Genomic DNA, 21346 nt, shown 5'->3' on the forward strand with positions numbered 1-21346 from the left:
TAAAACTAGGCAATTAGTTATGGGAGCTGGGAGAGCTGATTCCATCAACTTTCTTCTCTTTGGAAGCTGAGGAAAAGTGGTAAATAGTTGCTAGAATTCAGATGAACTTTTTGTGAAGATCTGACTAGGGGATAAATCTCATATCAAATGAGTTCACTGTAGCACATGTTTTATCAGTGATTTAACAAAGGAGCTAATCAAAATTAGCTCCCCATTATGAATGTAAAGTGGTTAAGGATCAAGAAAGTGCTAGCCAAGAACTTTACTATGTGTTTGCAGAGTGTTTTGAATTTTGATTAGCTAAATGATCATCTCCAGTACCTCCGGACATAATTTGGCACCGCCACTGTGGTTTTTTTTTTCCTGTGCCTTCTAAAGCTCAGAACTGCATCAGTACTGCGAACTGAAACAGCCTTTCATTTCCTCAATGCACATTCCCTGCAGGCCTGAGCTGTGATCCATTGGTACATAAGTAAAGCATACTCTGGCTTATCCAAACCAATATTTAGTTTAATAATGGAAATTAAGCAATGTTCTACTTTCACAAGAACACGTCTTTGCAATTAATAAGCTGCTGTTTTATCAAATAAGGAGAAAAAATTACTGTCCTTAAATGTAGGGTTTTCTTAATATAGTACATTTTTCTAGCACCAGATTTTTAGAACGTTTTAAATGGATTCAGGGATAGTACTAAAATCAATGGCAGCTACATAAAATTAATTACTTTTAGTGACAGATATAGAAAACTTCTATATAGTAAATCATTCTTCTTACAGGAAAGGCATTGGACACAGTCAGAAATGGCCTTCTATGTGATATAATTCTTTTCTAATATATCCATTTATAAAAGGTGTCAATTACATATGAACCTCAGAGCTAGAGGAAGCACCTTCAGCATAGGACATCAAGAGCTTTGGCAGGGCAGTCTGTGTTGCTGTTCCTTGTGCTGCTGCTCCTTACACTGCCCCTGCTCTGTGAGTAAATGAAGGGTTTCACACGATAGTCATAGAATCATAGAATATCAGGGTTGGAAGGGACCTCAGGAGGTCATCTAGTCCAACCCCCTGCTCAAAGCAGGACCAATCCCCAGTTTTTGCCCCAGATCCCTAAATGGCCCCCTCAAGGATTGAACTCACAACCCTGGGTTTAGCAGGCCAATGCTCAAACCACTGAGCAGGATGCACTGCAGCAAAGATTATTCAGGCAGCTCTAAAGAGCACAGGCTTGTGGATACTACGCTCAGAGGAAGCATTCAAAATGGTAAGTGCTAAATACATCCTTTGAAAAAAAGCAGCTTGTGGTTTTTTTTTGTCCATGGGTAAAAGCAGGACAAGTAGGGATGCAATATGTAGCCTACAGGTGGTCCTGTACATGCACAAACACAATTGCTTTATTATTATTATTATTATTTATTTATTATCTATATTCTGGAAGGGCCAAATATGATCAGTTCCACGTAGTGTTGGGGGGTGTTGAAACAGTCCCTGCCTCAAATAAATATCCCACTTGTGTCTTGTCATAGAGTGTCAAAGAGTTGTACGGAACAGCGAAATGCAGATGAGTATGGGGAGTTGTAGGAAACGTGGTATGATAGATGAGCTGTGAGCACAGCACAAGATGGTTTAATCCATTTTATTTCTTTGACTGATTTTTTTGAACCTACAAGAGAGACAAGTGGCTAAACTATATAAATTCCTAGTGGTTATTTACTTAGGAGTTTTCAGTTAGAAACTATTAAGTGCATTTAGAAAGGTAGGATACCTGTCACAGCAGTATCTGTAAATAACAAACTACTTCTGTATCCATATTTATCATATCCTAGAACTGATACAGAGAAAGCATTTTATGAACAACAATCTCGTGCCAGTCTTTACTTGGTAGAAAGAAAATCTCAAAACATCTTTTAAAGTGTGCTGCAAACTCCCCAAAAGCACCATGTTCATTATCACCCTCAAGCATCGAATTCAATGTGTCTTAAGGTTGTGAAAGCACGTCCTGTTAAAGAGATGTCTGGGAGCAGGGGGTTATGTGTTACTAATCACCACTTAGTAAAACCACAGATGGAAGAGGTGACATCACGGAGCAGCAACTCTATCCTCCTCTATCCTCTGGTGAGTTCCACTTTGTACCAGCTTCTTTTGGCTGCTGCTTACTGCATCCATCTGTACTTCTTTAAAAATCACAATCAAAGAATTTTTCTGATCTCAAGTGGAAGTTCTAATAGAAAATGTTTGTCTGGTTCCTGTTGACCTCTAAGGTTTGGAGCCAAAGAACAGGTCATCTAGATGGAATGTTGCAGTGGAATAATTTTTTTTTAAGTTTTTTTTTTTTGTGTGTGGAATGAATAACCACCTGAGCTGAAGTTTAAAAGCTATGAACACAGCCGTTCCAAACTCCCATTCTCTCTTTACACCTTATCCCCTCTCTCATTCAGTGTACTCCTCCCTCGATCCTTATTCATTCCTTTCCTCCCATTTCTTACTTTCTCTCCATCACACAATCTCCCCTTCACTTTCCAATCCCTCTCTTCCACTCTTCCTTTTCCCATCTCATCAAATGTCTGTGTGCACATGCTAGAGTGGAGGAAGAGAGGACAACAGAGTGTAGGAGGCCTTTTTCCCCCATTTCACTCTCCCTGACCAGTAGTGGGAATGACCCACCAAATGAAGAGTCCTGGAGTTCCTCCATCGCATACCAGCAGTGCTGGAAGTGGAGACTGGAACTCTGGATTGCTCCCCAAGATGGTATCTGAAAGCAGCTTCCCTGTACAGCAGGAATTCAGCTGCCAGGGGTGTGCCAGCAGGTTCATAGCCATGGTTTAGGGGAACTCTGGATTACTGGTTCTTGGGACAATACTGCTCTACCAGTAGAGGTCAGGAGTAACCAAAGAAAGCTAGTGACCAGTAGACAGATTCTAATGGAATTTCCACTAAGGATACTTGATTATTGGCACAGAATCCAGGTTTTGCAATATACAAAGTTCATTGCTTTACATTTGAATTATATATCTCCTTTGATCCAGTTCCTAGCAGTTAGTTAACTACTTCATGCCCATGGAACACTCTCATGCTGTGCATCACAAGTGAGCAAGAGGAAGACCAAGGATAGGGTAGGCCTGTTACTCAATCGGGGGTCAGTGGGGGGAATAATACCAGAAAATGTAGAAATGGCAGAGGTGCTTAATGACTTCTTTGTTTTGGTTTCACCAAGAAGGTTGGTGGTGATTGGATGTCTAACATACTGAATACCAGTGAAACTGAGGTAGGATCAGAAGAGGCTAAAATAGGGAAAGAACAAGTTAAAAATTGCTTTGACAAATTAGAGTCTTCAAGTCACCAGGCTCTGATTAAATGCATCCTAGAATACTCAAGGAGCTGACTGAGGAGATCTCTGAGCCATTAGCGATTATCTTTGAAAAGTCATGGAAGACGGGAAAGATTCCAGAAGACTGGAAATAGACAAATATTGTGCCCATCTATAAAAAGGGAAATAAGGACTACCCAGGGAATTACAGACCAGGAAGCTTAACTTCTGTACCCAGAAAGATAAAGGAGCAAATAATTAAGCAATCAATTTGCAAACATGAGAAGATAATAAGGTGATAGGTAACAGTCAGCTTGGATTTGTCAAAAACAAATTGTGTCAAACCAACCTGATAGCTTTCTTTGACAGGGTAACAAGCCTTGTGGATAGGGGGGAAGCAGTAGGCATGGTATATCTTGACTTTACTAAAGCTTTTGATACTATCTTGCATGACCTTCTTCTCATAAACAAACTAGGGAAATGTAACCTAGATATAGCTACTACAAGGTGGGTGCAAAACTGGTTGGAAAACCGTTATCAGAGTAGTTATCAGTGCTTCACAGTCATGCTGGAAGGACATGACATAAGTGGGGTCCCAAAGGGATCAGTTCTGGGTCCGGTTCAGCTCAATATCTTCATCAATGATTTACACAATGGTATAGAGAGTATATTTATAAAGTTTGAGAACGATACCAAGCTGGGAGAGGTTGCAAGTGTTTTGGAGGATAGGATTAACCTTCAAAGTAATCTGGATAAACTAGAGAAATGGTCTGAAGTAAATAGGATAAAATGTGATAAGGACAAGTGCAAAGTACTCCATTTAGGAAGGAACAATCAGTCGCACACATACAAAATTGGAAATGACTGCCTTGGAAGGAGTACTGCAGACAGGGATCTGGGGGTCATAGCGGACCACAAGCTAAATATGAGTCAACAGTGTAATGCTGTTGCAAAAAAACCAAACATCATTCTGGGATTAGCAGGTGTATTGTAAGCAAGACACGAGAAGTAATTCTGCTTTGCACCATGCTGATTAGGCCTCAACTGGAGTATTGTGTCCAGTTCTGGGTGACACATTTCAGGAATGATGTGGACAAATTGGAGAGAGTCCAGAGAAGAGCGACAAAAAATATTAAAAGTCTAGAAAACATGACCTATGAGGGAAGATTGAAAAAATTGGATTTGTTCAGTCTGGAAAAGAGAGGTCTGAGGGGGGACATAATAGTGTTCAAGTACATAAAAGGTTGTTACAAGGAGGAGGGAGAAAGATTGTTTTTCTTAACCTCTGAGGATTGGACAAGCAGCAATGGGATTAAATTGCAGCAAGGGAGGTTTAGGTTGGACATTAGGAAAAACTTCCTAACTGTCAGGGTGGTTAAGCCCTGGAATAAATTGCCTAGGAAGGTTGTGGAATCTCCATCATTGGAGATTTTTAAGAGCAGGTTAGACAAACACCTGTCAGGAATGGTCTAAATAATGCTTAGTCCTGCCATGAGGCAGGGGACTGGACTAGATGACCTCTCAAGGTTCCTTCCAGTGCTATGATTCTATGTCACATACTATGCTTTTACAATGCTGTCTTTGGTTAATTTTTGGATTTGCACCTTTTGTTTTGTGTGCACCCTAGTATGTGTGTATAATGAGGTGCTCTGTATTTAAGGCAAAGAGAAATTAGGGACCTCCTAGGAATGAAGGCAAGACTCAAGATGAAATCTTACTGAATCTGAATTGTTGCAGGAAGCCGACATGATGCAGAGAGTTTGGACAGAATTATAGCATAGGCTATGGGTAAAATACTAAGAGATGGAGGGAAAAGATAATAGAGTATAGCTGAAGATGGAAGAAAGATAAAAGGAAAATAAACACTTTCAAACAGTATGGCAATTGTGCCGGAAGAGCTTGGGTAGTTTATTCTCAATGGTTTGTAATCAGAATTCTCCTCTTGGCCTCTGCTTCTTACTGTGGTCTCTCCTTTTTAGAGGCAGAGTGTAGAATATGGAAGAAAAACGTTCACTATGGATCAGAGATAAGAAAGCCCCCTTAGAAAAAGGGTACTTTAATAAGCGATGTCTAATGGGTTGGCATTGAAACACCAATGTGTTATTCCAAACATATACCAAGACTTCATTTCAGCCTTGGGTAGTACATCTAATATTGCTCAAGGAGTTTTTTCTAGTGACTACAAGACAGGACTCCTTGGTTCTGTTCCTAGCTCAGGCTGACTAATTCTGGGGCCTGAAACAAGTCACTAATAGCTTGAATTTATAGCATCTTTCCTCCAAAGCTCTTCAAGCACTTTGTAAAGATGGAGAAGTATTAATAATCCCATTTTACAGATAAGGAGGCAAGCACAGAGATGCCTGATGGTGGCAAGCCCTGTGGCTAGCCTCTGCTTTAATGCAAGACCTGTCTACATCTTGCCTCAGCTATGTTGGTTGAGCAGGGACTCGATGGAAGCAAGTGAGTGGGGAGTGGACAGAGCCTTGACTGCCCTCTCCAGCTCTTGGACAAGGGAGTGCTATACTTGGCAAAGGGTTGTTGCAAGTTATTCCCCTGGCAGTAAGGGGGCAGCAGGGAAAGTAGTGACTAAGTCACAGGTTTTTATAGTTTCATAGATTCCAAAGCCAGAAGAGACCATTGTGACAATCTAGTCTGACCTCCTGTACAGCACTCGCCATAGAACTTCGCCAAAATAATTCCTAGAGCAGATCTTTTAGAAAAACATTAATCTTGATTTAAAAATTGCCAGTGATGGAGAATCCACCATGAATCTTAATAAATTGTTCCACGCTCATTGTTAAAAATGTACACCTTATTTCTAATCTGAACTTGTTTAGCTTCAACTTTCAGCCATTGGATCATGTTATACCTTTGTCTGCTCGACTGAAGAGACCATTATAAAGTTATTTTATCTGTGACTGCTGCTGAAATTCTCTATTAGGTTCTGCTGTCCACAATTCAAGGAGAACATAGATAAATTGGAGAGGGCTTAAAGAAGAGACACACAAATGATTAAAGCAAGGGTGGCCAACCTGAGCCTGAGAAGGAGCCAAAATTTATCAATGTACTTTGCCAAAAAGCCACAGTAATATGTCAGCAGCCCCTCAGCAGCTCCTCCCACCTGGTCCTAGCGTCTCCCACCCACCAGCAGCCCTGCCAGACAGCACCTTCCCCTCCCTCCCAGCACCTCCTGATCAGCTATTTCATGGAGTGCAGGAGGCTCTGGCGGGGAGGAGTGAGGACGCTGCAGGCTCAGGGGAGGGGACGGGAAGGGGTGGAGTGGGGACAGGGCCTGTGGCAGAGCCAGGGGTTGAGCAGTGAGCACACCCCAGCACATTGGATAGTTGGCGCCTGTAGCTCCAGCCCCGGAGTCGGTGCCTATACAAGGAGCTGCATATTAACTTCTGAAGAGCCGCATGTGGCTCAAGAGCCACAGGTTGGCCACCCCCGGATTAAAGGATTAGAAAACATGCCGTACAGTGATAGCTAAATAGATTGAGTTCCTGGAACCTAACAAAGAGGATGTTAAGGGGTGATTTGACGACAATCTATAAATAGCTACATGGGGAACAAATAGTTTTCTACTCCTACTTGAGATTTCTCTATGTATGTATACAAGGACTGCATTAGCCCTTTTGGCCATAGCCTTGCATTCAGAACTCACATTCTGCTGATTATCCACTACAACCCCCAAATCTTTATCAAAGTCACTGCTTCCCAAGGTAGAGTCCCCCATCCTGTAAGTATGGTCTAAATCCTTTCTTTCTAGATGGATACATTTACATGTAGCTGTATTGAAACACGTATTGTTTGCTTGCACCCATCTTAATTTGCTTGCACCCACCTTAATGGTAATTAATTGATCTGTAAATATTCATGGTAAATAGGCCCAATGGCTTGTGATGGGATGTTAGATAGGGTGGGATCTGAGTTACTACAGAAAATTCTTTCCTGGGTATCTGGCTGGTGAATCTTGCCCATATGCTCAGGGTTTAGCTGATCACCATATTTGGGTCGGGAAGGAATTTTCATCCAGGGCAGATTGGAAGAAGCCCTGGAGGTTTTTCGCCTTCCTCTGTAGCATGGGGCATGGGTGACTTGCTGGAGGATTCTCTGCTCCCTGAAGTCTTTAAACCACGATTTGAGGACTTCAATAGCTCAGATGTAGGTGAGAGGTTTTTGCAGGAGTGGGTAGGTGAGATTCTGTGGCCTGTGTTGAGCAGGAGGTCGGACTAGATGGTCATAATGGTCCCTTCTGACCTTAGTATCTATGAATCTTCCAGGTCATTGATAAAAGTGTTAAATAGCATAAGTCCAAGAATCAAACCCTGTGGGACTCCACTAGAAATACATCTCCCCATTTACAGTTACATTTTGAGACCTGACAGCTAGCCAGTTTTTAATCCATTTAATGTATGCCATGTTAATTTTATGTATGCAATGTTCTTATTGTTGCCATGGTGCTCCCAGGATATTAGAGAGACAAGGTGGGTGAGGTAATATCTGTTTTTATTGGGCCATGTTATTTTTATATCATTCCAGTTTTTTAATCAAAATGTGGTGCGGTACAAAGTCAAACACCATGCAGAAATCTAAGTATATTACATCAACAGTTTTACCTGTATCAACCAAATTTATAATCTCATCAAAAGAAGGTAGTTGGACAGGATCTATTTTCCATAAACCCGTTTTGATTGTCATTAACTATACTATCCTCCTTTAATTCTTTATTAATCAAGACCCAGATCAACTGTTCCCTTATCGTGTCCAGGATTGATGTCAGACTGACAGGCCTATAATTACCCAGGTCATCGGGTTTACCTTTTTTAAATATTGGCACAGCATCTATTTCTTACAGTCTTCTGAAAATTCCCCAGTGTCCTAAGACTTATTGAAAATCAACATTAATGGTCCAGCAAGCTCCTCATATAGCTTTTTAAAAAACTCTTGAATACAAGGTATCCTGATCTGCTAATTTTAGTAATATCTAACTTCAGTAGCTGCTGTTTTACATCCTCCTGAGATACCAGTGGAATGGAAAGAGAGTTCTTATGTGATACAAGTACATAATTTCAGGTTTCAGAGTAGCAGCCATGTTAGTCTGTAGCCGCAAAAAGAAAAGGAGGACTTGTGGCACCTTAGAGACTAACAAATTTATTTGAGCATAAGCTTTCATGAGCTACAGCTCACTTCATCAGATGCATGCAGTAGAAAATACAGTAGGGGGATTTTATATACACAGAGAAAATGAAACAATGGGTGTTACCATACACACTGTAAGGAGAGTGATCAGGTAAGGTGAGCTATTACCAGCAGGAGAGGAAAAAAACCAACCTTTTGTAGTGATAATCAAGGTGGGCTATTTCCAGCAGTTGACAAGAACGTGTGAGGAACAGTAGGGGGGAAAAATAAACATGGGGAAATAGTTTTATTTTGTGTAATGACACATCCACTCCCAGTCTTTATTCAAGCCTAATTTAATGGTGTCCAGTTTGCAGATTAGTTCCAATTCAGCAGTCTCTCGTTGGAGTCTGTTTTTGAAGGTTTTTTGTTGTAATATTGCGACTTTGAGCTCTGTAATTGAGTGACCAGAGAGATTGAAGTGTTCTCCGACTGGCTTTTGAATGTTATAATTCTTGACATCTGATTTGTGTCCATTTATTCTTTTACGTAGAGACTGTCCGGTTTGGCCAATGTACAAGACAGAGGGGCATTGCTGGCACATGATGGCATATATCACATTGGTAGATGTGCAGGTGAACGAGCCTCTGATAGTGTGGCTGATGTGATTAGTCCCTATGATGGTGTCCCCTGAATAGATATGTGGACACAGTTGGCAATGGGCTTTGTTGCAAGAATAGGTTCCTGGGTTAGTGTTTTTGTTGTGTGCTATGTGGTTGCTGGTGAGTATTTGCTTCAGGTTGGGGGTCTGTCTGTAAGCAAGGACTGGTCTGTCTCCCAAGATCTGTGAGAGTGATGCGTTGTCCTTCAGGATAGGTTGTAGGTCCTTGCTGATGCGCTGGAGAGGTTTTAGTTGGGGGCTGAAGGTGACGGCTAGTGGCGTTCTGTTATATTCTTTTTTGGGCCTGTCCTGTAGTAGGTGACTTCTGGGTACTCTTCTGGCTCTGTCAATCTGTTTCTTCACTTCAGCAGGTGGGTATTGTAGTTGTAAGAATGCTTGATAGAGATCCTGTAGGTGTTTGTCTCTGTCTGAGGGGTTGGAGCAAATGTGGTTGTATCGTAGAGCTTGGCTGTAGACAATGGATTGTGTGGTATGGTCTGGATGAAAGGTAAGTACGGCGGTCAGTAGGTTTTGGTATAGGGTTGTGTTTATGTGACCATTGCTTATTAGCACTGTAGTGTCCAGGAAGTGGATCTCTTGTATGGACTGGTCCAAGTTGAGGTTGATGGTGGGATGGAAATTGTTGAAATCATGGTGGAATTCCTCAAGGGCTTCTTTTCCATGGGTCCAGATGATGAAGATGTCATCACTGTAGTGCAAGTAGAGTAGGGGCATTAGGGGACAAGAGCTGAAGAAGTGTTGTTCTAAGTCAGCCATAAAAATGTTGGCATACTGTGGGGCCATGAGGATACCCATAGCCTTGCTGCTGAATTGAAGGTATACATTGTCCCCAAAAGTGAAATAGTTATGGATGAGGACAAAGTCACAAAGTTCAGCCACCAGGTTTGCTGTGACATTATCAGGGATACTGTTCCTGATGGCTTGTAGTCCATCTTTGTGTGGAATGTTGGTATAGAGGGCTTCTTCATCTGTAGTGGCTAGGATGGTGTTTTCAGGAAGATCACCAATAGGTTGTAGTTTCCTCAGGAAGTCAGTGGTGTCTCGAAGATAGCTGGGAGTGCTGGTAGCGTAGGGCCTGAGGAGAGAGTCCACACAGCCAGACAATCCTGCTGTTAGGGTGCCAATGCCTGAGATGATGGGGTATCCAGGATTTCCAGGTTTATGGATCTTGAGTAGTAGATAGAATACCCCGGCTCGGAGTTCTAGGGGTGTGTCTGTGCGGATTTGCTCTTGTACTTTTTCAGGAATTTTCTAGGAAATAATTTGTTTTCTCCCAAATACAAAACAGAAATATTTATTGCACGTCTTCCTTTTCTGTATTATTATTGGTAGTTCTACAATTTCCATCTAGGTAATGGACCAATACCATTGGCAGCATTTTTTTGTTTTGTTCCTAATATATTTGAAAACTCCTTCTTACTCTTAAGTCTGCTGACCATAGATCTCTCCTTATTTCCCTTTGCTTCCCTTATCTATTTAATACAACTCCTAGCTTCCTATTTTATATTCATCAACTTTCACTTTCTTCCATTTGTTATTTTTATTTTCTATAGCTACCTTCACTTCCCCTTTAAACCAGGTTTGTTTTTTTAATCAATACAGCCTTCTTCCTAGATTGTGACTTTTGGGGCTTTTAGTTAAGTGGTCTGAAACATTTGCCAATTATCATTTACATTTCTCTGATTAAATTCTTCCTTCCGGCTCAGTTGCCTTATAATTGTTTCCCAGGAGTTTTCCCTGGGGCAGGACAACTATGTGGTTTAAGACACTGTCTAGCTGTTGGTGATTTGCCCGTGATCACACATGGTGGCAATGGTACAGTAAGGAGCATAAGAAAGAACTCCTGATTCCTAGCTCTCTGCACAGCACAGCCAGAGAAGTATCCAAACTTCTGTGTTTTATTTGACCCAAACCAATGAAACAATCGTGGTTCACTTATCACTATGCAGAATGGATCCTCAAGTGACGAGAATAACTAGTAATTAGGCATTACTTCCCAAAACACTCAGGACTGTGCTGGAAAACAAAAATGTGATAGTCCTGCCTAATTGGCTTGCAGCTTTCAAACCAAATTAATTTGTATCTGTGGAGTTGCTGTGGATTTGCACTGACACAAATGAGAATGAAATGTTGCCCATTGTCCCTAAATAGCTAGTGATTGCTAATACTTTAAACTAGTACCCTAAAACACCAGATCTGCTAAAATCCTTGTAATTTTGCAGCTGTCATCAGGTGTCAATTGATAGCTTTTTATCCTCAAACTTTGCAGATGGTGGCACAAAATTATTTAGAATAGTTGGAGCTAGCGAGAATTGAGAAACTCTAAAAGGACTTACCCAAGCTAGATGAATAGGTAGCATGATGACTAATGAAATTCATTGTTGAGAAATGCAGGGTGGTACATATTAAAAGGAAAAAAAATACTATTGATACACACGCCTAGGTTCTAGATGGATTATAATCACTCATGCAAAAGAACTGGGCATCATTTTGGCCATGAAATCCTCTGTTTCATGCACACTGGCAGTAATAAAAGAAAACCAAACGTTAGGATGGATAAACTACATGGAAAATAATATTGTTATATTTTCAGTATTTTATATAATCTGATGTTATGTCCTCACCTGGAATACTGAAAATGATCTCATTACCCCATCTCAAAAAGTACAGCAGAAATAGGGTGTCAGGGAGTGGGGTGGGGGGTAGTTAATTAAAATCATTAGAGCTATAGAAATATTTTCATTTGAAGAAATTAAATGATTTGAACAGTACAGTCGTATCAGCATACGTGCAACGTGCCTCAGGTGGCATGTTACCAGAATTCATCACCGAATTTGGTCTGCTGGTTGGATCATCGGGAGCATTACATGAATGCTGATCCACGCCCCTGACTGTACAGTGTAGAAAGGAGACTAGTGATGGGGGATGTGCTAGAGGTATATGAAATAATGAATCTTATAGAAAAAATCATTCAGATGATCCTGTTTGTCCGTTGTCATAATGCAAGAACAGGGGAACATTTAATCAAACTTAAGGGTTGATAAAAAAAAAAAAACTTTTCTACACCACATGTAATTAACCTGTGAAAATCATTGCCACAAGATACAGTGAAGTCTTTTAAATATATATGTGGATAATAAGAGCATCCACTGTTATCTTTGATACATTTAAAACAAAATAAGGAGTGTAAAACCCCAATTCTACAGAACATAAATCAATTACTAACTTCTTGGGCACAGAAACAAACTTCCTCTGTGGGAAGGTTGTTCTGCATTTGTCCATTGCAGGGGTTCCTGAATTTTATGATGCATTTTGACCTGGCTTATTTTAAGGAGTAAATAGACTATTGGTCTGATCCACTATAGCAATTCCTTTTTTTCCTACAAACTCCTTTTCATAGTACATTATTTTGAATGATCTTTATGTAAAACCAACATATGTTTCCAGGAAGTACATGTTTCACACACACAGTGAAAACCTTTATTGCAATTAATTGCAAGATTCTAAATGTTTATTGCCTGCAGGAGCTATTGTATGCCAGGCACCAGCAAGTGTATCTATCATCAAGAGATCTATCATTTTGAATGTGTTCGTGATTTGTTTTTTACTCGCAGTGTCTTTGTTTTAATTTTCAGTTGCTGACAAACATACAGCTTTTTCTGTTGAGTCTTCAGAGAGTTTAACACTTTCATATGTAATTGAAAATATCTGTGTAGTTTTTGAATGCTGTTCTGCAGGAAGTGTGATGCTATGGGTAGAACATAGGACCAGTAATTGCTGCTCATAGGTTCTAATCCCTGCTCTGCTGATTATTTTCTGTGTCAACTTGGATAAATTGCTTATTTGTTCTGTTCCTCAGTTTAACTGTCTGTAAAATGGGAATGTTAGTACATATCTTACAGGCATAGTTACTGAATATTTGAAAGCTGTTATAGAAGTTCAGAAAGTCTTATTGTTATAGAATGTAATTAATGCCAGAGAGCTCCATAAGTTTGGAATCCAAGTCAAGTTCGAGGCTCATTGAATGTTGGGTTTTACTTGAGGCCCCATGAGAAGCTCAGATAAAACATCTATGTGTAGATGAGCTATAAATTCCTCACCTCTACAGCTGATCAATATTTTTTCATCTTCTGAAGAAGATCTGACAGTGTGCTTCTGTGCAAGGTCCTATAGGGAGCAAAGCTGAGCAGCACCTCTTCATCTTGTTTAAATCCCAGCACAAGTATATCTCAGTAAGAACACAGCCAACTTCCTGCTCAATTATTCCTGACTGTGTGAATGTTAAGTAGAAACAGAAAGCTCATCTTTTCAGTTAGTTACACCGGAGGGCCCGAGTACTGTGTGAGGAGCTGCATGCTGACAGCTGTCCGTGCAGAGTTGTTGTCGTGGGGGAAGCTGCTTCCCCATCCTTCTCTACCCCAGTAACCTCCAGTGGAAAGTTCAGTAGGGGTTGGATAGGACAGTTGCATGGTGCATATTTTCTCCCTTAGCAACCAGCAGGGAATTCAGCTTGAGGCTATACTGAATGGAATGGAGCACCTCAGAACTGTGAAACCCCCATTGTTGGGGCTAAGATGATGTGGTGAATGTGTGAATCTCAGGCAGGATGGCTGAAATTGGGCTGTGTTATCAGGGTAAGGAGCTTATGCAGTGTGAAGCCTCCACAGGCATGGTGCTGGCTTCAGGTAAGCTCCAAGATCCTTGGGTTGTGGGAGTTGTCTCCCTCCCACAATAGAACAATATAGAGGAAACTCTGATGGAACCCACTACTGATAACCCCAAATGTTGAAGAACCATGAGTAATGCCCCCCAAAATCACAAGACCAGTTTACAAATTATGAGAGTAAAAAAAAATCATTTCTTTTTACTTTCTTTCTGGCTTTTAAACTCTTAGGATGCACAAGGGTCACAATTTCAAGTTTTCCTCTGCAACCATGAGGGCTGAAAACTTTTTAAAAAATGAAATCTGAGATTCTCTTGTCATCACACATCTTGTGGGAGTGGGGCTTTAAGAAATGCATCAAATGTCATGAAATTCGTGACAGAATTGTGGAAATTCTGGGAACCTCAGAGTTTCCCACTCCTTTCTCTAGTGATCTGTATCCCAGTTATCCATGTTCCAGATTGAGGTGTAGGTAAAGCTGGTTCAAATTGTGATCAGAAGCAATAAAGATACTGTCAAGGTTCCTTCTCCACTCTGAACTCTAGGGTATAGATGTGGGGACCTGCATGAAAGACCCCCTAAGCTTATTCTTACCAGCTTAGGTTAAACACTGCCACCACCAAAGTGTTACACAAAGAACAGGAGAAGTGCCCACTTTGAAACGTCTCCCCCCCCCAAAATATCCCCCCAAGCACTACACCCCCTTTCCTGGGGAAGGCTTGATAAAAATCCTCACCAATTTGCATAGGTGAACACAGACCCAAACGCTTGGATCTTAAGAACAACGAAAAGCAATCAGGTTCTTAAAAGAAGAATTTTAATTAAAGAAAAAGTAAAAGAATCACCTCTGTAAAATCAGGATGATAAATACCTTACAGGGTAATCATATTCAAAACATAGAGAATCCCTCTAGGCTAAACTTTAAGTTACAAAAAGATACAAAACCAGGAATATACATTCCATTCAGCACAACTTATTTTATCAGCCATTTAAACAAAACAGAATCTAACACATATCTAACTAGATTGGTTACTGACTTTTTACAGGGGTTCTGACCTGCCTTCCTGCTCTGGTCCCGGCAAAAGCATCACACAGAGAGAACCTTTGTTTCTCTCTCCCCGCCCACCCCCACCCCCACCCCAGCTTTGAAAGTATCTTGTCTCCTTATTGGTCATTTTGGTCAGGTGCCAGCGAGGTTATCTTAGCTTCTTAACCCTTTACAGGTGAAAGTGTTTTTCCTCTGGCCAGGAGGGATTTAAAGGTGTTTTCCCTTCCCTTTATGTTTATGACAGATACTGACTAGAAGAAAGAGAGAAAATAAAGATTAAATAATGATCCCAGAGAACTGCATGTGGACAGTGCATAATATTTAGAGAAAGGTGAATAAATTGTAAGGAGCAATTTATACAACAAATTTCACCTCTCTTTGCATGTTGTCTATAAAAAGATGGCAATTTTCTTGAATGTATTGTGCAGAATTACTCACCATGCCCTTTCTGTGAGTAATTCTTGGGTGGTAGCTCATTCATCATCGTTTTGTTGTGTGCATTTGATATTCAAAAGTGGAGTTGTTTTCACTGGATGTGTAGACCCCATGTTATGGTTTGGCTCCCCGAATGGATGTGCATAACTCTTAAAATTGGGTTTCTGGTGTACGTAAGTACTCATGGTTGCATTTAGTGAAAACTCTAATTTAGAGGTGGGTGGAAAACTGTTTTCCTGTTACCCAAAACTTTTTTAGATTTTGAAAACTTTCCTGCCCTGCCTGGAGTGGGGGCAAGGGGAGAGACGCATACACACACACAGCAACCCAGGGTAAGCTGATAGACTGGTGTTTAGGGCACTCACTGAGGATGAGAGAGACCTGGGTTTAAATCTCTGCTCCAAATCAGGCAAGGACTTCAATCTGGGTTTCCCACCACATCCAAAGTGAGAGTGCCGTAACCACTAGATTATTCTGTGAATGTTAGTATGATTAGCTTTTGTTTGTATGATTGGGAAGAATCTTTTTTTGTGCTAATATAGGTATTTCTTTGTGAATAAATGTATTAGTGGGCAAATTAGCATATCTGTTATCAGTGAACACATTCATACCAGAAGTACTTTCTTGACTGCTGTGTACAGTGTACATTCAATTACTTGTAGGAAGTGACATGAGACAACTGAATGCAGTCTGCTAGACTGCCAATAAATCTGCCCTACATCTTTCTCCTTTCCTCTGGCAGAAAGGAACCCAGCTATTTTAAAATCTGTGGTTCACATTCATAATCAAATATAACAATATTTTTGTGCAAAACAGGACAGGATAAAATTTTAAATACACTAAGAATGTCTAGTCTTGTTTATTATGTATTTCTCCTGAGAGACTCAGTAGCTTATTGATTTCTCCAGGTGTTGCTCCTCTTTTAAAATTTTGGTCACACAATCAGGGAACAGAAACTATAGCATGTGACATAATGACCAGTCATTCAGACAGAATATTGAATATCTAATGGGGTGGATGCTACAAACAGTGCACAAAACCTCTTTAGAATAACTACATTCTTAAATAGGAATGGCTTGTATACCATGCTGATGAGCACTGTGTAAGAACCTGGATAGATGAATACTATTGACTGAACACTTATGAATACTAATAAATTTTGCAAAATCCCAATCTATTCATGGGCCATCTGTGTATGGGAAAAGATAAACTGTTCACAACTAATAGCATGACCACCTCTAATACTTAATAATAATACTTTTAAGATGGCTTCTTTCGGAGGATCTCAAAGTTCTTTAAAGCCCAACCCTCCCAACATCCCTGTGGGGTTCTGGTAGCATATATTTTTCGTGTCGTATCAAAGGAAAACTGAGGTCCAGAGAGTTCATGTGAAGAAGAAGAAAGTCTTTAGCAGAGCTGTGAATAGACCCAGAACTCCCAAAACACAAGTCAGTGCTTTTGCCCCGCAGACCATTCTTCATGGAGAGAAAAAGCCACCCCCTTTTCTCTTCTATAACATAGTTAGCATCAGAGGTCTCTTTTGTTCCAGAGATAGTGTTTAAAGATGAAACCAGTTAATGGGTGTGTTTACCCTGCAATTGGAGGTGTGACAACATCATATGTAGCCGTAGCAAAGCTAGGTAACGTAAGTACCAGTAGCAGTGAAGATGCACAAGCACTAGTTTAAGCATAGGTTGTATAATACTGACCAGGATCCTGGGTATTTGCTCAGGTGGCTAGTCTGCACAGAAGTCCATTCTGCCACATCTTCACTGATATTGGCACCTGAGCTAATTAAATTAAAGTCAGTTCAGGTATGATTGTACATGCAGCAATCATACCTCTGGTTGCAGCACAGACTACCCTTTGTTCTGTTTCTGCTCGGGTGCTTTAATTAAAGACTCCTTTGGCCTTACTGAATATTCATTGGTCCAGACTATTACTTCTGGAGAAATACTGTCTTGCTCCGTTCTACATTTTTTCCAGTGTTATTAAGTACCTATACAAATATCATAAAGAAGGTAGAAGCCCTGCAGTCAAGCACCATAGTAACACTGTGAGGATCTATTAGCTGGACATGAACATGCTGCTTTGGACCATTGACATGTCAGCTGTGTCCCTAAAGTGTTGTTTTTAAACAGAGACAAGTCAATTTTTGGAGAAGCAATGAATGAGCAAAGGTAGCAGCGGTGAGGAATATGATTAGAGAGACATATGAGGTAATTCCCTGAGCATAAATATGGGACCCAATGTTCTAATTCTGCTCCTGACTCATTCTTCGAGTCTCTACTCCTGTAATATGGGGATAATAAAATCTATCCGTAGATTTGTTATGAGACTCACTTGATGTTTATAAAGTGCTTTAAAGAAGAAAAGCACTCAGTGTTATTGGAGCCCTGCAATAATAGTCCTGAAAATTACCATCCCAGTCACAAAATTCTCCCGTGGTGGCGATGGAAAAAATATGTGACATCTCTACTCATTAGTGGGGGGCAATTTACCCGAAGTAGCCAGCCCAATAAAATGTTGGAAGAATAAGCTATAACAAACAGCAACATTATTAGTCTTGTTTGCCTGCCTGCAATTGATGCCCATGTCAGGCCAGATTTTGGTCTATTGAGACTTCTGTGCATATGTTACAGAATGGCTAAGTTTACTGTGTTCCTCTCTAATAGATAATCCAGAGTCTCAGAGCCTACTACAGCTATCAGCAAATGGTTCCTTTAGCTCAAGTGGTAGTGATGTTTTGAAGTCCTGGTTCCTATGCTGATTTATGAGTGGTGGTGGGGGGAGGGGGTCTCATTGAATATATCCTGACCTGTCACTGTGATACTTGGAATTTTTCCTGCTGAATGTCTTAAAAGCAGGATTCAGAAGGAAGGAAAGTAAGAGAGGAAGACAACCTTTTTCATGTTTTCCCCCAAGCTTTGCCTTTACTTTCCACGCAGTACAGCAGAAGCATTTTCAAAAAGCATTGGCTCATTCACCTGCACATCTACCAATGTGATATATGCCATTATGAGCCAGCAGTGCCCCTCTGCCATGTACATTGGCCAAACTGGACAATCTCTACATAAAAGAATAAATGGACACAAATCAGACATCAAGAATTATAACATTCATAAACCAGTCGGAGAACACTTCAATCTCTCTGGTCACAGTCGCAATATTACAACAACAAAAAATTCAAAAACAGACTCCAATGAGAGACTGCTGAATTGAAATTAATTTGCAAACTGGACACCATTAAATTGGGCTTGAATAAAGACTGGGAGTGGATGGGTCATTACACAAAGTAAAACTATTTCCCCATGCTTATTTCCCCACACACACACACACTGTTCCTCACGTGTTCTTGTCAACTGCTGGAAATGGCCCACCTTGATTATCACTACAAAAGGTTCCTCCCCCTGCCCCCCCACCCCCACTCTCCTGCTGGTAATAGTTCACCTTACCTGATCACTCTCATTATAGTGTATATGTTAACACCCATTGTTTCATGTTCTCTGTGTATATAAATCTCCCCACTGTATTTTCCACTGCATGCATCCGATGAAGTGAGCTGTAGCTCATGAAAGCTTATGCTCAAATAAATTTGTTAGTCTCTAAGGTGCCACAAGTCCTCCTTTTCTTTTTGCGGATACAGACTAACACGGCTGCTACTCTGAAACCTGCATTGGTAGGGTTATAAAAAAGCCCAAAACAGCACAGAAAATAATTGTTTGCACAGATTTTTAAAAAATCACATGTAACGTTGCTGAGGTAGTCAATATAATGCTAAGTTGTTCAGGGGCAGAGAAAACTCATGGGAGAATTGCCCTGAGGTGGGAGAGAAAGTAAAACCATAGATTACTGTTAAATGCAGAAATTGCTTGCACGTGAGAGACAGAGAAGAAATGGAAATAGGGGGAGAGGATGAGAAACGCAAAGATAGACACACACACACACACACACACACACGAAGAGAGAAAATGAGCCAGATACTTACTGAGCAGCAGGGAGAAAAGCTTCAAACAGACGATTTCCCAGCATTAGATGTCTGCCAGTTGTTTGGCTAGCACACCAGTGGGTATCTGTGTGGTGCCTTAAAGGATGTGGAATAAAGGAGAGTCAGAGGGACTCCAGACTTTAGGGATTGTGGTGGTGGTGTGTTCTTCTCTGAAACTTTTGCACTACCTCGGGCTAATTGACTTGTCAGATGGTAAGAACCTCCAAGCTTTCCAGCTCCTATTTACCTTTATTTAAGTGTATTTCAACAAAATCACAGTGAGTAGCAGGTTAAGGGAAATAAAGCATCAGCTTTTCAGTGCACTTATTTTTCATCCTCATCTTCATGCCTTGTAAGTCATATGGTCTTTAGTGCTGGAATTAGGCTTTGTGCTTTATTTCAAGGGCTTGTGTTAGCTTTTGGAATGTTACCATAGCTGAGGGGAATTTTATGTTGTGATTTTTGCCACACACGCTACTTTTCTTTTATCTAAGTATTATTTTTGTTTCACCCTCTCCTTGGGAACGATAGTCTCTTTTTGGGTAGTGGAAGCACTACTAATAATTAATTCATTAGTTTGGTATGGTTTACTAGACACAGTACTCCTGTGACTCTTGTGACCCGAAGAAAATAAAAACCGGTTGAATGTATGTAGTACAAAGGAAACTTTTTTGTGTGTGAGTATTTCTTATTCTAGATTCTTCAGAATAAGAGAAACCAGAGACAAAATAAATTAAGTATAAAAATAATGTTTCTCATTTGAAGAACTATTTTGAGGGGATTGGTCTCTCTCTGTCAGATTTAGTAAAGCAATATTTTTTCTATGATATTTGATAGGAACAGGCAAAGCATATGTATTTGAATTATTTAAGTAAATTTAGGCAATAGCAGAGTGTTTTCTAACCACACAGTGACACTCACCCCAGCGGTGAAATTCCTGAAAAAACAACCATTGGTATGAAACAAATAAGAATTAAAAAAAAAAAAAAGAGGGAAGCCAGTAGTCCTTGGCAGATCTTTACGAGTTCACTCATGCATAGATGATTAACACTGCCAAGTTTTCCTAACAGAGGAGCAGAATGAGCTGAAATCATAACAAAGACAGCAGTTTCTTGACAGAGGTTTCCTTTGAAATATGGGTTATGTAAAACTGTCAGACTATTTAGTGAGAAATTAAAGAAAGAAATACATCAATTAGTATTTAGTATTCTCCTTAAGTACAAGTTTTATCATTTACTGAATGATGGTGGGAGGAAAGGCAGCATATTAATTTTAACTCAGTCATTGTAAAAATCACTGTGCTGTAAGATACCTGATGGGTAGATAGTGTTCATGGATGGTTAACCAAATACAAAAATAAATTGTGACCTATAGAAAAGATTTTTTTATTTAGAGTATTAGAGTAGAAAATTTAAGTTACATGTATTGTCAATACATACATGTTTGGGTTTTCCCTATAACAGGAGTGAAACACAACAGCTTTAGTCTACCCTTACATGAATTGAACTCCAATAAGGTCTGTTCCCCTCCTCCCCAAAAAAAAGCACCTAACAGTAACTATCAATTTCAAAAGATACACTCACCTTCATAAAACGTGTTGGGGGGAAGTGTAAAATGAAATGCGGAGACAGTTGCAGTGCTACCTGTTTAAGTGCAAGGACATTTCTATATATTCTTTCCAGAGCTACTGACGTTAAATCCACTTTTAAACTAGATTACTTACCCAGACCAGTCTCCGCAATGTTTCCCCAGGAAAATCAAATAAGGGACAGGTGAGAAAGATGTCAAGGGTAAAGGGAAGTAATAATTGTTAAATGTAGCCCTGTTGTAGAGCAGTGCCAGTCCTCTAGCCCAGCTGTATCCTACAGTATATTGGTATTTTAGTGAGAAATTAATCCTTAATGAATTGCTTTCACTAAACAGTCCTGGATGCAGATTTCTAACCAATGTGTAACAGCATCATTCGGCCCATTCAGGTGCAGAACATAGCATTGTTGTGCCTCATAAATCTTTGCAGTAAGCACACTAGTTAGAACATCTCACGGTACTAATGGACTATCTGACAAAGTATAGGTGCACCATAAAATAAACCCCTTTCTTCTCCAG

The 21346-nt window shown here is 40.3% G+C and overlaps 2 protein-coding genes and 1 long non-coding RNA gene across 8 annotated transcripts in view; 1 reads left to right on the top strand and 2 right to left on the bottom strand.

Annotated features, from left to right (window-relative positions):
* The window catches only part of KCNIP1 (potassium voltage-gated channel interacting protein 1), an 803899-nt gene that overhangs the window by 654947 nt on the left and 127606 nt on the right, over positions 1–21346 (top strand). Inside the window, exon 1 of one of the 6 annotated variants that reach the window (XM_075131372.1) lies at positions 19260–19453. The exons of the other annotated variants lie outside the window; for them this stretch is intronic. Within the exon in view, the coding sequence (XP_074987473.1) occupies positions 19345–19453 (109 nt within the window). The 5' untranslated portion in view covers positions 19260–19344. Of the gene's footprint in view, positions 1–19259; positions 19454–21346 lie in introns of those variants that run through there. 6 annotated transcript variants of the gene reach the window in all.
* The window catches only part of LOC142068388 (uncharacterized), a 798233-nt gene that overhangs the window by 618611 nt on the left and 158276 nt on the right, over positions 1–21346 (bottom strand). The gene's annotated exons all lie outside the window — the stretch shown is intronic.
* Positions 14933–19296, bottom strand: LOC142072973 (uncharacterized). Its single transcript, XR_012669612.1, has 3 exons — positions 19241–19296; positions 18240–18321; positions 14933–15068 (listed from the first exon to the last, which is right to left on the bottom strand). It is a non-coding gene; the product is annotated as an uncharacterized LOC142072973 (long non-coding RNA).

The sequence above is a fragment of the Caretta caretta genome, chromosome 8 (assembly GCF_965140235.1).
Source record: "Caretta caretta isolate rCarCar2 chromosome 8, rCarCar1.hap1, whole genome shotgun sequence".
NCBI lineage: Eukaryota > Metazoa > Chordata > Testudines > Cheloniidae > Caretta > Caretta caretta.